Source organism: Pelophylax lessonae (genome assembly GCF_965119305.1).
Source record: "Pelophylax lessonae genome assembly, chromosome: 2".
Classification (NCBI taxonomy): Eukaryota; Metazoa; Chordata; class Amphibia; order Anura; family Ranidae; genus Pelophylax; species Pelophylax lessonae.
The window spans coordinates 265,521,195-265,534,513 of NC_138769.1; the positions used below are offsets into that span (position 1 = coordinate 265,521,195).

Genomic DNA, 13,319 nt, shown 5'->3' on the forward strand with positions numbered 1-13,319 from the left:
TGAGGAGCAGGTGTGTTAAATTTCGTGTTATCGCTCTTACTGGGCACGAAGCTCAACATGGCACCTCCATGGCAAAGAACTCTGAAAAAAAGAATTGTTGCTCTACATAAAGATGGCCTAGGCTAAAAAATGCAAACGAATCAAATTAATGGTGCACATAACAGTCCCTGTTAGAATACAATGCTTCAGTAGAAAAAATTTGCTGCAGTGGTCTTTTTTTCTTTTTTTTTTTTTTCTTTTCTCCACCAATTGATTTTTCTGAAACAAAAGCCATTCATTGTTAAATGTATTTCTGAGAGATTTTCTATCATGCTCCTTCAGCTTTTATCGTCCCTTTAGTAAAAAAAAAAAACACATCAATTTGTCCCCACTAAGCATTCAAAAATAAAAAAATGTTCCTAAAAGTAAAATTTTTTGAACAAAATTCTTCTAAGGTTTGGGCATTTTTAACACTTTATGCATTTGAGGCATTTAACCTAAGTGTCCTGGGTATATTACATAATTATCCATGCTGATGTGCAAACACTACGAAAATGTACATTTTTAGGCGATTTTAGACGAGTACACTGCCATTTTAACAGGATTTGCAAGCTGGAAATGCTTTGATACAGGATCAAAATTTGCTACCCCTTCCCCCACCCCTCAACTAGCCCCTAGCTCCTTAAGGTGGTTATTGCTGAATTTGTTGTGTTTGCAGCTGCCTGTGTATGTGGTAACTATTGCAGACTCTTGTGCCTTACATTTGTAAACTGCCTTAGTTTAGCTTTGGCTTCCTCTTTTGAAATTAAGAGCAGAGCTGGGACAGATGAGTCAGGCTCAGGATTAATCTCCACCCTTCCCTCCTTCTGCAGTAAATACGTGTGCTTACTTCTGGGATATTGTGAGTGGTGCAACTGCTCACTGTTTGTTGTGCTTGGATGGTAAATGTTAGCGATTTGTAAGTCTCCGTGTGCGTTTTTTTTTTCTCTATTTACTTTTATTTTTATTTCTTTATAACCTGTTATATTTACCTGCCCTGTGCTGTGGTTTTGCACAGAGCAGCCCAGATCCTCTTCTCGGGTTCCTCTTTACTGCTCCTAGTCCCTCCCTCCTGTTGCGCCCCCACAGCAAGCAGCTTGCTATGGGGCACCCGTGCTGAGCTGCAGCTCGGTGTATCCATTCAGACAGAGCTGCCGTTCGTCCCCACCCCCTCTCTCCTAATTGGCTAACTGACTTTGGCAGCCGTGGGAGCCAATAGCATCGCTGCTGTCTCAGGCAATCATGAGGGAGAGTCCCAGACAGCCAAGGGACTCTTGGACATTGCTGGACAGACATGGGGCTCAGGTAAGTATAAGGGGGAGGCTACACACAGACTTATCTTAATGCATAGAAAACATTAAAGGAGTTGTGAAGTCAGGAAGGTTTTTATCTTAATGCATTCTCTGCATGAGGATAAAAGCCTTCTGTGTAGCGGCCTCCCCAGCACCCCTAATACTTGTGCCCCCTCTCTGTCCAGCGATGTCCATGAGTCTCTTGGCACTCCTGGGACTCTCCCTCCTTTATGGCTGAGATACAGCTGTGGCGCCATTGGCTCCCATGGCTGTCAATTAGTCAGTGAGCCAATCAGGAGAGGGGGCAGGACCGAACGGCAGCTCCATGTCTGGACACATGGAGCCTCAGTTTGGGTGTCTGCTGGGAGTTAGTGTCCCCCCTGCATCTTACCCTCTCACTGTCTGCTGCTCTGGTGTCCCCGGGCTGGGGTTAGTACTACTACAGGGGGGTGCCCGCCTACCTTCTCTGCCTCCCCTCCTGGTCCTGGGTGGCCATATTTGTGGAGCAGCAACTGCCATTTTCCCTTGGTTTGGAGATATTTCTGCTCTAGTGCCCACGTCAGTCAGTCCCCACGACCAGAATGTGCCTGATCCTGGATCTTCTTGGCATCCATGGACGACAGATGCCTGCCTGCACATCCCAATCTAGGAGGGACATTATCTCCTTCTCCTTGCTGGTGGATCACATTTTCCTTTTTGTGGGGCTGCCTTTCAGTCTGACTGTTGCTCTCTGGGTTTTTCACATGGTCTTGGCGCCAGACCTGGCCTTACTAAGACAACTGGGGTTTGCTGTAATTGGGGACCTGGATGGCTTGCTACTGCAGGCAAGGATTTTCCTGTTGGACAGCGTGGAGAGAACGGTGTTCCTCGAGGTCCTTGGGTGGTTCCTGAGCTTCAGGAAGTCTGTGTTGATATCATCCAAACACTTGGAGTATCTGGGGCTTTTCCTCAATTCTGAAAGGGCCAAGGAGTCCCTCTCACTAGACAAACTATGTAAGTCTGAAAGCTCTGATCTGCAGTTTGGCAGCTCTTGGCTTGCAGGTGGCCCTCCCTGCGTTTTTTTTTTTTTTTTTTTTTTTCTTCATGCAGGTTTTAGGCCTAATGGTGGCTACCTTTTCAAGGTGGTTCTGTATGCACAGATCCATACAAGAATACTGCAGAAAGCAATTCTTTCCAAATGCAACAGATCTCTCGCTTTCTTGGTCATTCGGATTCACCTAGAACGGTCGACGAGGGCATCTCTCCTCTAGTGGTTGTGGTCTCAGGCCCTTAGGAATGGAAAGTTCTTCCTTTCCATTTCTCTGGTCTGTGGTTAGCCTGTCATGCTGGGGAGAAACCCTGGGATCACGCTCTGCTCAGGGTCTCTGGACCCCAGAGGAAGCCTGCCTGCATTGGTGTCTTGGAGCTTCAGGCAAGCGAGTTTTCGCCGCATGGGACAGATCTAAAGGGCTTGCCAACCAGTATTCAGACAATTCAACTGTGGTGGTGTATGTCCATTATGGGGAAGGAGCACAGCGGCAGCGCTGGAAGCATCTCGCTTGCTGTGATGGTTTGTTCTTGTTCTGTCTGCCATACACGCTCCAGGTGAAATCTGGCAAGCGGATTACCTCAGCCGTCTTATGCTGTGTTGAGACGCCTGGTCCATCAGTCCTGTCTTCGCTGGAGGACCCTGGGTCTCCTAGCGTCCACTGGAAGTTTGCCAGGTTTGTGGCAAGATCATTTGATCGGCTTCGGTAATCCAGCTTCTGGTGCTCTGAAGTCTACCTCCGATTTTATTATCACACCTGGTGAGCCTATATCATTTGGGGTTCCATCCTTGCTCCTTCGTGGCTCAGTTGTTGGCCTTACTGCAGCATGGCAAAGATCAGAAGCTTTCTTTGAGCCCTATCAAGGAAGTTTCTGCTCTTGCTGTTCAGCATCCTTTTGCCCCCACACTCTTTGGTCCACACTTTCATTTGGGGGGGGGTTGGTCATGTGGTACCCTTTAAGCTTATTTTTGTTTCCCTTTTGGGCCCTAAATTTGGTGTTGGCTCTGCCTGTGAGCATCTGGAATATTCCCCTGCTTGCACAAAAAGTTGCCTTTCTAGACGCTATAACTTCAGAGGGTGTCAGAGTTGAGGGCTTTGTCCTGTAAGCCTGCTTGTCTAATTTTTGCAGGACGACAAGGGTGGTGCTTCGACTTCACCTTTCTGCCGAAGCGGTGTCGGATTTTCACTTGAAGGACTTCTTTCCTTTTTTTTCTTTTTCCTTTTTTTTTTTTTTTTTTTTTTCTCCTTCCTTTCTCCTTTCTCCTCAGACGTCATGTTCTAGGGAGGTGGCCTTTACACACCCTGGTTGAGGCTTGCGCGATTTGCGTGTATCTTTCAGTGACTGCTGCTTTTTAGTGGTCCATTTCGCTTTGCTCACGGATGGTTCAATGAGAGGCTTGGCATTTTCCCTTTGATTTGGCAGCGGATTGTGCTGGAATATGCCATTAAGGGGCAGGAGCCTCCCTTCCCTGTTTTTGAGCTGTAAATCATGGCGGTTAGTTCCTCCCTGGGCGTTCCACTAGCAGGGGTGGGTTTCTCAAGTCTGCGAAGCGACGACCTGGTTGTCTGTGCACACTTTACAAAACTGTAAAAAGTAAGTTGCTGTGTTTGTGTCCTCAGATGCTTGGTCAGCAATATGTTTAGGGAATTGGTACGTGTCAGATACATCAACATGATTGGTTGGACCCAAGGTTTGCCAGAACATTGAACAAACATCATACTGCCTTCGCTGCCTTGCCATATTCCCAAGTGATGTGCACCCACCCAGCCATCCACCTAATGTAAAAGAAAACCTTATTCATCAGAGCGGGCCACCAGTTTCATGCTCTGTGGTCCAGCACTGATGTTCACGTGCCAATTGTAGGTGCTTTTGGCTGTGGCTACTGGTCAGAACAGGCGCCCTGACCAGTTTGTAGCTACACACACGGCATGGGCGCAAGCATGCATGTATGCCTCTATAGCAAGCAGCTTGCTATGGGGCAAATTGGGAAGAGGAACCAAGATTGCTGGTGGCTGGGCTCCAGTAGCGGAGGTTCTGGGCCGCTCTGCAACCATAACATGGAGCAGGGAAGTATTTCAATTGTTTTTAAAAATCCTTTAACACTTTAACCTGTCAGTAGCTATAAAGTTATGGCTGATCAGTTTACATCCTGTTGTATGTGTAACTAAAAGGAAAGTGCAAAGTTAGATTTTCTTTAGCTTAACCAGAGGCCTCTTGCAAAGCAGAATCATGGAATACGTAAGGGGTTAAAGTATATATCAAGCCAAATTTATTTATTTTTATTTATTTTTTTTGGTCTTTGGAGTTTTTGCTGCTTTTGTGGGCTTCTGTGAGATTTTTCAATGGCTTGCTTGCCTTCCCAGGTAACAACGATTTTCACATGACCAGAAATTGGGGAATATCTGGAACCCCAATAGACAATTCATGAGAGTGCAAATCTCTCTATTGGAGCAACAGCCAGTATTATATTAACCAATAGGTGGGGGGGGGGGGTCTAATCCTCCCAATCTTTGCAAAACCTAAACTTTTACCTGTATTTAAAAAAAAAATAAATAAATAAATAAATAATATTGTGTAAAATAACTGCTACTCCTAGTTTTTGACATGTAACTTTCCTTAACCTGTTGCTGCTAGTGTTGCACATTTGTGAAGTTCCAGGAGTGGGCCTTTTCAGTCCACCACGCATGCACATCATGTTTGTGTGTGGAAGCAAGCACAACAGCTCTGGTCTTCATAATGACAATGGTGAGCCAGGAGGACCAGCTGCCTATCATTTGATCACTAATGGCTTGTGATTAGCTATTGTAGTGATGAGTCAGTAAGGCAAGCCATACATGGGTCAAACTCTGAGGGATTTCTTGATTTAAGCTTGATATTTTGTAGGTTTTGTAATCCGATTGTGCCACTATTGATTTTGAAAAGCAACCAAGCCTTCAATTTCACCTCGGGTTACGAAAAATATTTTGTGGCTGGAAATTAGAGATGCACCAAGTGGTTTTGATACCGAAAATGCAGGATGCACTTGGCCGAAAACCGAAAGTGATTTTATTTATATATATATATATATATATATATATATATATATATATATATATATATATATATATATATATATATATATATATATATATATATATATATATATATATATATATATATAATCAATCACACAGTGCCTTGCGAAAGTATTCGGCCCCCTTGAACTTTGCAAACTTTTGCCACATTTCAGGCTTCAAACGTAAAGATGTAAAACTGTAAAAATTTTTGTGAGAATCAACAAGTGGGACACAATCATGAAGTGGAATGAAATTTATTGGATATTTCAAACTTTGTTAACAAATAAAAAAACGGAAAAATTGGGCGTGCAAATTTATTCAGCCCCTTTACTTTCATTGCAGCAAACTCTCTTCAGAAGTTCAGTCAGCCCCCGTTCACACTAAGGCGACCTGTGAGGCGACCTGGTCGCCTCACAGGTCGCCGTAGGTTGCCTTCCATAGGGAAGCTGCGGACCCGTTCTAATAGGAGCGACACAAGTCGCTCCGACTTAGAAAAAAGGTCCGGAGCTTCTTTGGGGCGACCCGGAGGCGACCGCCATAGACTTCAATGTCGGAGGTCGCGGTGCGAAGTAGCGTCGCGTGTATGTGAACGGGGCTAAGGATCTCTGAATGATCCAATGTTGACCTAAATGACTAATGATGATAAATAGAATCCACCTGTGTGTAATCAAGTCTCCGTATAAATGCACCTGCACTGTGATAGTCTCAGAGGTCCGTTTAAAGCGCAGAGAGCATCATGAAGAACAAGGAACACACCAGGCAGGTCGGAGATACTGTTGTGGAGAAGTTTAAAGCCGGATTTGGATACAAAAAGATTTCCCAAGCTTTAAACATCCCCAAGGAGCACTGTGCAAGCGATATTGAAATGGAAGGAGTATCAGACCACTGCAAATCTACGAAGACCTGGCCGTCCCTCTAAACTTTCAGCTCATACAAGGAGAAAACTGATCAGAGATGTAGCCAAAAGGCCCATGATCACTCTGGATGAACTGCAGAGATCTACAGCTGAGGTGGGAGACTCTGTCCATAGGACAACAATCAGTCGTATACTGTACAAATCTGGCCTTTATGGAAGAGTGGCAAGAAGAAAGCCATTTCTTAAAGATATCCATAAAAAGTGTTGTTTAAAGTTTGCCACAAGCCACCTGGGAGACGCACCAAACATGTGGAAGAAGGTGCTCTGGTCAGATGAAACCAAAATCGAACTTTTTGGCAACAATGCAAAACGTTATGTTTGGCGAAAAAACACAGCTCATCCCCACTGTCAAATATGGTGGTGGCAGCATCATGGTTTGGGCCCGCTTTTCTTCAGCAGGGAAAGGGAAGAGGGTAAAATTGATGGGAAGATGGATGCAGCCAAATAACAGGACCATTCTGGAAGAAAACCTGATGGAGTCTGCAAAAGACCTGAGACTGGGACGGAGATTTGTCTTCCAACAAGACCATGATCCAAAACCTAAAGCAAAATCTACAATGGAATGGTTCACAAATAAACATATCCAGGTGTTAGAATGGCTAAGTCAAAGTCCAGACCTGAATCCAATCGAGAATCTGTGGAAAACTGAAAACTGCTGTTCACAAACGCTCTCCATCCAACCTCATTGAGCTTGAGCTGTTGCAAGGAGGAATGGGCAAAAATTTCAGTCTCGATGTGCAAAACTGATAGACATACCCCAAGCGACTTACAGGTGTAATCGCAGCAAAAGGTGGCGCTACAAAGTATTAACTTAAGGGGGCTGAATTTTGCACGTCCAATTTTTTGTTTTTTTATTTGTTAAAGTTTGAAATATCCAATAAATTTCGTTCCACTTCATGATTGTGTCCCACTTGTTGATTCTTCACAAAAAATTCGTTTTATATGTTTGAAGCCTGAAATGTGGCAAAAGGTTGCAAAGTTCAAGGGGGGCGAATACTTTCGCAAGGCACTGTTTATATTATGTGTGTATTTAAAAACTTTTTTTTTATGTAGAATTGTATTCGACTTATTCATTTAAAAATATTTAATTATAAAATGGATTGTCTGCCATTCTTGGCACCTTTTTCTTGCGCAAAAAAAAAAAAAAAAAAAAAAAGGTAAAAAAATCATGATTTTAAATGAATATGCATTGTCTGCCATTTTTTGGCACCTTTTTTAGCTCAAGAAAAGCTAAAAAAGTACCCCTTTAAATTCAATGTATGTCTTCACATTGGTCCATTGCGCTGTTAAAAATCCTACTTGCTGCATTTTTGGTCAGATAAAAAAAATTAGTCTCCCCGTTGACATGCATTGAAACGCAGAAGAATGCATCAATAACACACATTGTATTTTCGATGCAAGTTTTAAATCACACGAGCTATGAAGAACAAACCATAAGCTCAGTAAAATGTGGAAAAATCTCACCACAAATGCATGCCTTTGCATCGGCAAAATGCTGATAACGCCATCTGTGGCCGATATGTGTAGGTTCGCTGAAATTTTGGTGCATCTCTACCAGTAATCTCCCCCCCCCCCTCCCCTCCTGCTTCCGCTACTACTACCACTGCTTCTGCTACTACTAATACTTCCGCTATCAGTGTTGGGCATGTAACTTAATTAGTTATAGTTACTTCTGAAAAAAGTAACTAATTACCAGGGAAAGTAACTATTGCATTACTTTAAAAAAAAATAAATAATCAAATATGTCAACTTGTATGCCCCTTGTATGCATTGTATTTACTGAGTGGTACCGGCTGCGTGGTACACTGGTACAGTACCTGAGTGGTATTTGCTGAGTGGTGCTGGCTGCGTGGTACACTGGTACCTGAGTGGTATTTGCTGAGAGTGGCACTGTGGTACCTGTACCTGAGTGGTATTTGCTGAATTTCCGGCTGCGTGGTACACTGGCAGTTGGTACCTGAGTGGTGGTGGTGGTGGTACACTGGTACTGGCAGTGGTACCTGACCTGAGACTCCTGAGTGAGTGCTATTTTATTTTTACTCTAGTGTTTTTTAGCCGCATTGCGGCAAACCGATCGCACCCCTAACTGACATTTGTGACTTTTTTTTTTTTTTTGGGGACCAGTGACATTAACAGTAATCAGTGCTAAATATTATGCACTGTTGTTGTATAAATGACACTGGCAGGGAAGGGGTTAATACTGGGGCTGATCAAAGGGGTTAATGTGTGCCTGAATATGCGTGCTCACTGTGGGGGGGGTCGGCGGGAGGTTCGGTGACAGGCACAGAGATCAAAGTTTCAGCTCAGCTGAAACTTCTGATCTCTCCCTGCTTGTCTGACAGAAGACTCTCTTGCTTTGTTTACATAAGCAGGCGGGTCTTCGGTGAGTTTCTCTGGCGATTCTGGGAGGCTGGTGGCAATCGACGCCGCTCCTCCCGTGGCCCGCCTCACACTGTCTAAACACTGTTAAACACAGTGGGAGCACAGCGCGCGCTCCCGGGACCTCGTGCACAAAATTGCGTAGTACTACGTGGTTTTGTGCAGCCAAGCCGCCCTGCCACAGTAATACTACGGTGGGCGGTTGGCAACAGGTTAAGATAATCGACATCTATCTTTGTTAGAGATGGTTACATTTGTTGTTCATGCGATAACATAAGCACCCTCTCTTGCTCACACCTAAGATGAACTATGGAATTTATAGTTTGCATAGAGCAGTGCATGACCACAACTAGTTTGCACAGCTTGTTTAAAAGAAACTGGTGGGGGGGTGGTGTAAGTAAGGTAAGATTTTGGAGTGCCCGGGGGGGGGGGGGGGTGGGGGGTTGTAGGGGTAAGATTTGGGAGCTCACGAAAGATGTTTATAAGGAAGCAGAAAAACACCGTAATCATTTCGGAAAAAATAGGTTACAGGGCCATTAAGGTGATTACTAAAGGCTCCATTTTTTGGTTTTAATAACAAATTTGTCATACTTGCCTGCTGTGAAGTGGTTTTGAACAAAGCAGCCTCAATCATTTTTGTCCCTTGCTGGCAGTCCTGGCTCCTCTGCCATGCTCCGTTCCCTCAGAGCAAGCTGCTTTCTCTGGGTGCACTTGTTTGTGTGCTCACGCCTGAGCTGCCTGTGTGTCCATAAGGCTGAGTTCATACTAGCATCAAAAGCAGACGTTCGAGAGGCCTTAAAAATGCCCCCTCAATGCCTATGCGCAAGATGGTTTAAGCAGCATTGTGTGCTGTCTAAACTATCAAAACGTGAAGCCTTAAGGCCCGTGCACACGATAAGAAAATCTGTAGGGATAATTCGTCCGACAACCGATCTGCCGATTTTCGGATTTAGTATGGTGCTTTCGACCGCCAACCCCGACTTTTCGGCTGACAATGTTGTGCAGGCTATATCATTTTTTTTTGTCGTCCGTAATACAGCGTCCGATTTTCGTCTCATTAGTACAGATTTCGAGGAAAAAAAAAATCTTAACAAGACTAGGCATGCTCAGGCGAAAGAACGCATACAAAGCAATCCAACACATGACATCACTTCTGAAGTAGAATTAGGTCGTATGGGAAAATTCGTATGAAAATAACCTCTTCACTTTCCAAAATAACCTTCACTTTCCACATCAGACTAGCATGTCACAAAAAACGGACGACAGATCGTTCAATAATCTGATAGTGTGTACGGGGCTTTAGCATCGCTTCAAAATTAAAACCTCATGTTGAATCAGTCATTTTGAAGCCTTCCTATTTGTCTATGGTAACTCTTTGCAAACGCTCTGGCCAGCAGTCTATTAACTGTAATTAAATAGCAGTGTTTGGAGCAGTTTAACGCACCTTACGCTCCCTACAGAACTGCAAATGGGGTGTTGGGGAGCATTTTAACTCCTTAATGCTTGTAGGACGCCTGTCTTAAAGCCCATACTGAAGCTTATTAAATTGAGTAATGCCCATACGAACGCTATGGGAGTGCTAGAAATTCAGTCAAGTGTGAACAAGCCCTTAAGACCACACAGCGTGCCTTGACCCTGACCCCTCCCCCCTTTCTCCCAATTGGCTGTGATTGCCACTGCTAGCAGTGGTAGCCAATGGTCTACCGCTGCTGTCTCTGCCCAGAAGGAGGCAGAGACTCGGGAGCGCAGTAAGGCTCGTGCACATCCTACCAAAGTGTACAGTAGTAAGCACTGTAAATAGTGGAAAAACATGACAAATAACCCCAGTGAACCAAAATGGTGAATAAAGTCCAATAAAAAGTGGCCATACAGCAGCCGAAAAGAAAATAATTTGAAAACCTGTCATTTGATTGTTTTTTTTTTTTTTTTTGTCCAGTTAATGGGCACACATAGAAAATCGTAAGTTTTCAGAGCTGAAAAAAACTGCCGAATGATAAATTGAAAGGTTAATGTTTCTCGGCCGAACTGTTTGCACTAGGCATATGTGACAAACTCGGCTAGTGTATGGCCAGCTTAAGAGCCGGTTCACATTAGCGCGACGCCTTACTACTTTGGGAGGTGACTTGTCAGTCCCGTGCACCCCAACTTCGGAGCGACTTGCAGGGACTTCACATAATGGAAGTCTATGCAAGTCGCTCCGAGGTCGCTCTGAAATAGTACAGGACCCTTTTTATAAGTCGGAGCGACTTGTGTCGCTCCTATTAGAACGGGTCCTGTAGTGGTCAATGGACCGAGAGGGAGTGCGACTTGTCAGGCTGGCAAGTCGCGCTAATGTGAACCGGCTTAGTCCTCTAGTATTGTAACAAAAGTGTCTTCAACAATAAAGTAGCAATGATAACTCAATCTTGTCAAGATTCTTTCCTCCACACCGCATGAAGATGGTGACAGTACTCACCAGATTGCCTCACATTCTCATGTTGGCAAAATAGGCATGTGTCCCTCTAGGGCTGACAGTAATCCTGAAATGATCTCCACTCCTCAATGGTGACTCATAGATACTCCTTATTTTACAGACACAAAGCCATCTAGTCTATAGATCACTCATGCACATCGCTGGGTTGCGATCGGATAAGTATTAGCGGGGGAGCTGCACGCTGAAGGTTTCTTAACTTCGTGCATAGAATGCATGAAGGTAAAATACCCTTTCATGTTTTCTGGAAAAGTGAACCTACACTTAAAGTGGTTATAAAGGATAACAGGTTTACATTTTTACCCTACATCTTCCAACCACTTCTCTGCCAGCATTGTTGTAGGGCTTTCTTACCATATTTGGGCATAAACCATTTTTTTTTAGTGTATTTTAAATAGATTTCACTGTGCAAAACTGCATGAATAGAACTGTTGAACATTTTATTCTAATATCTGTTATAGGGCTGACATAGACATATATAAAGATTGAAAAAGAACACTTTGAAGAAAAATTGTATATAGCAAAATAAGTTAAGCGCATGTTCTTCTGTCGTCCCACACAGGATGTTGACATAGTGGTTTCTCCATGCCGGGGCTCCCAGCCATCAACTTCTACTCTGGAAGATTACATTGACCATGTTCAGTCTGTCATTGTGTATGCAATAAATGAGGACCTTTTAAATTCTCAAGATGAAGAGGAGCTTAATGATATTAAGACCAAATATAAACTACCTGTGTTTTTTATTCGAACAAGCCCCAAGGACAAACGGATTTGTGGTCCAGAAGGTGGTCATTCTGCACTGCATGAACAGCTGACAGAACTTGGGTATTTGAAGAAAGGTATTTGTAGCTGTGGAGCTGCTGGGTCTGGCAGCCCAGCTCCAAGTGTTTTAGTTGAACAGTTTGAAAAGCTACGCCAACTAAGTAACTTCTCCCGGCAAGTTCTGCAGATGCACCTGGTTGATGCAGCAATGGTTCTTAACATGGTGCACAGTCGATGTCTGGACATATTCATTAATAAGGCTTTTGATATGAGGAGAGACCTTCAGATTACACCGAGGAGACTGGAGTACACACGCCAAAAGGAGAGTGAACTGTATGAGTCTCTAATGCGCATTTCTGATCGTAAGCAAGAGGAACTAAAGGAAATGATAGTGGAAACACTAAACAGCATGAGAGAGCAACTTCTTGAGGATGCTGCCAACATGGAGTTCAAAGGTGAATATTTTATTTGATGTAGGTGATATGTTTAGACACTGATCATTATCAAGCTGCCAATGAGACTTTCAAAACAAACCCTAGCTTCTTAGCTCAGTCTTGGAGATGAGGACGTGCATTATTTGGTGCCTTCACTACATACTGTACACTCCTTCCTTTAGTGAACCCCCCACCCTCCCTTAGCTACTGCCCCAATCACACTGACTAGCTAAGAGTTTGTATGAGGGGTGGGAGGAGGTTTATGTGGAATTGGGAGAGTTCTCTTCATCAGGTCCACTGACAACGCAAAGCAGTGGGCAGATTAAAGGAACTATTCGGTTCAAAATCTACTGTTTTTTTTTTTTTTTTTTTTTTTCAAATGGGTCCACTGCTGTGCAACGTCAGTCGAAACTAAAGTGGGCATGATGGGGAACTAGACTCTCTTCAGGCTCCGCCCACCCAGTGACAAGTCATTTGGCAAATATGGGCATTACTATATTTGGATAATGGCATTGCCTGAAGCTTTTTATTATTCAGTATCTACTAGGGCAGTGATGGCGAACCTTGGTACTCCTGGTGTTTTGGAACTACATTTCCCATGATGCTCAACTACACTACAGCATGCATGAGCATTATGGGAAATGTAGTTCAAAAACATCTGGGGTGCCAAGGTTCTCCATCACTGTACTAGGGAATCTCCTGGATCTGGGGATACAGCAAGCACTGTGTGTAGCTATCCCATTAATGAAGGCTTTCCAGCACAGACATATCCCTCTACGAGTATTGGTGTAAATCTGTATGTCAGCTTAGAGTGGGTCTTAATTGCTGCCAGTTTCCTAATCTGTGAACTGGCATTAATTTAAGAATCTGTCAATGCCATAGATTTTTAAGGTGGTGGTAAGAACTACCTGAATTTCCACACTTGTCGGCAATGTCAGATGCGGGAGCCAATGCTTACGGATT

At 43.9% G+C, this 13,319-nt stretch overlaps 1 protein-coding gene across 1 annotated transcript in view; it reads left to right on the forward strand.

The window, feature by feature from the left end:
* The window catches only part of DSTYK (dual serine/threonine and tyrosine protein kinase), a 237,629-nt gene that overhangs the window by 58,642 nt on the left and 165,668 nt on the right, over positions 1–13,319 (forward strand). Inside the window, exon 3 of the mRNA XM_082247304.1 lies at positions 11,723–12,377. Coding sequence (XP_082103430.1) covers positions 11,723–12,377 — 655 coding nt within the window. The remainder of the gene's footprint in view (positions 1–11,722; positions 12,378–13,319) is intronic.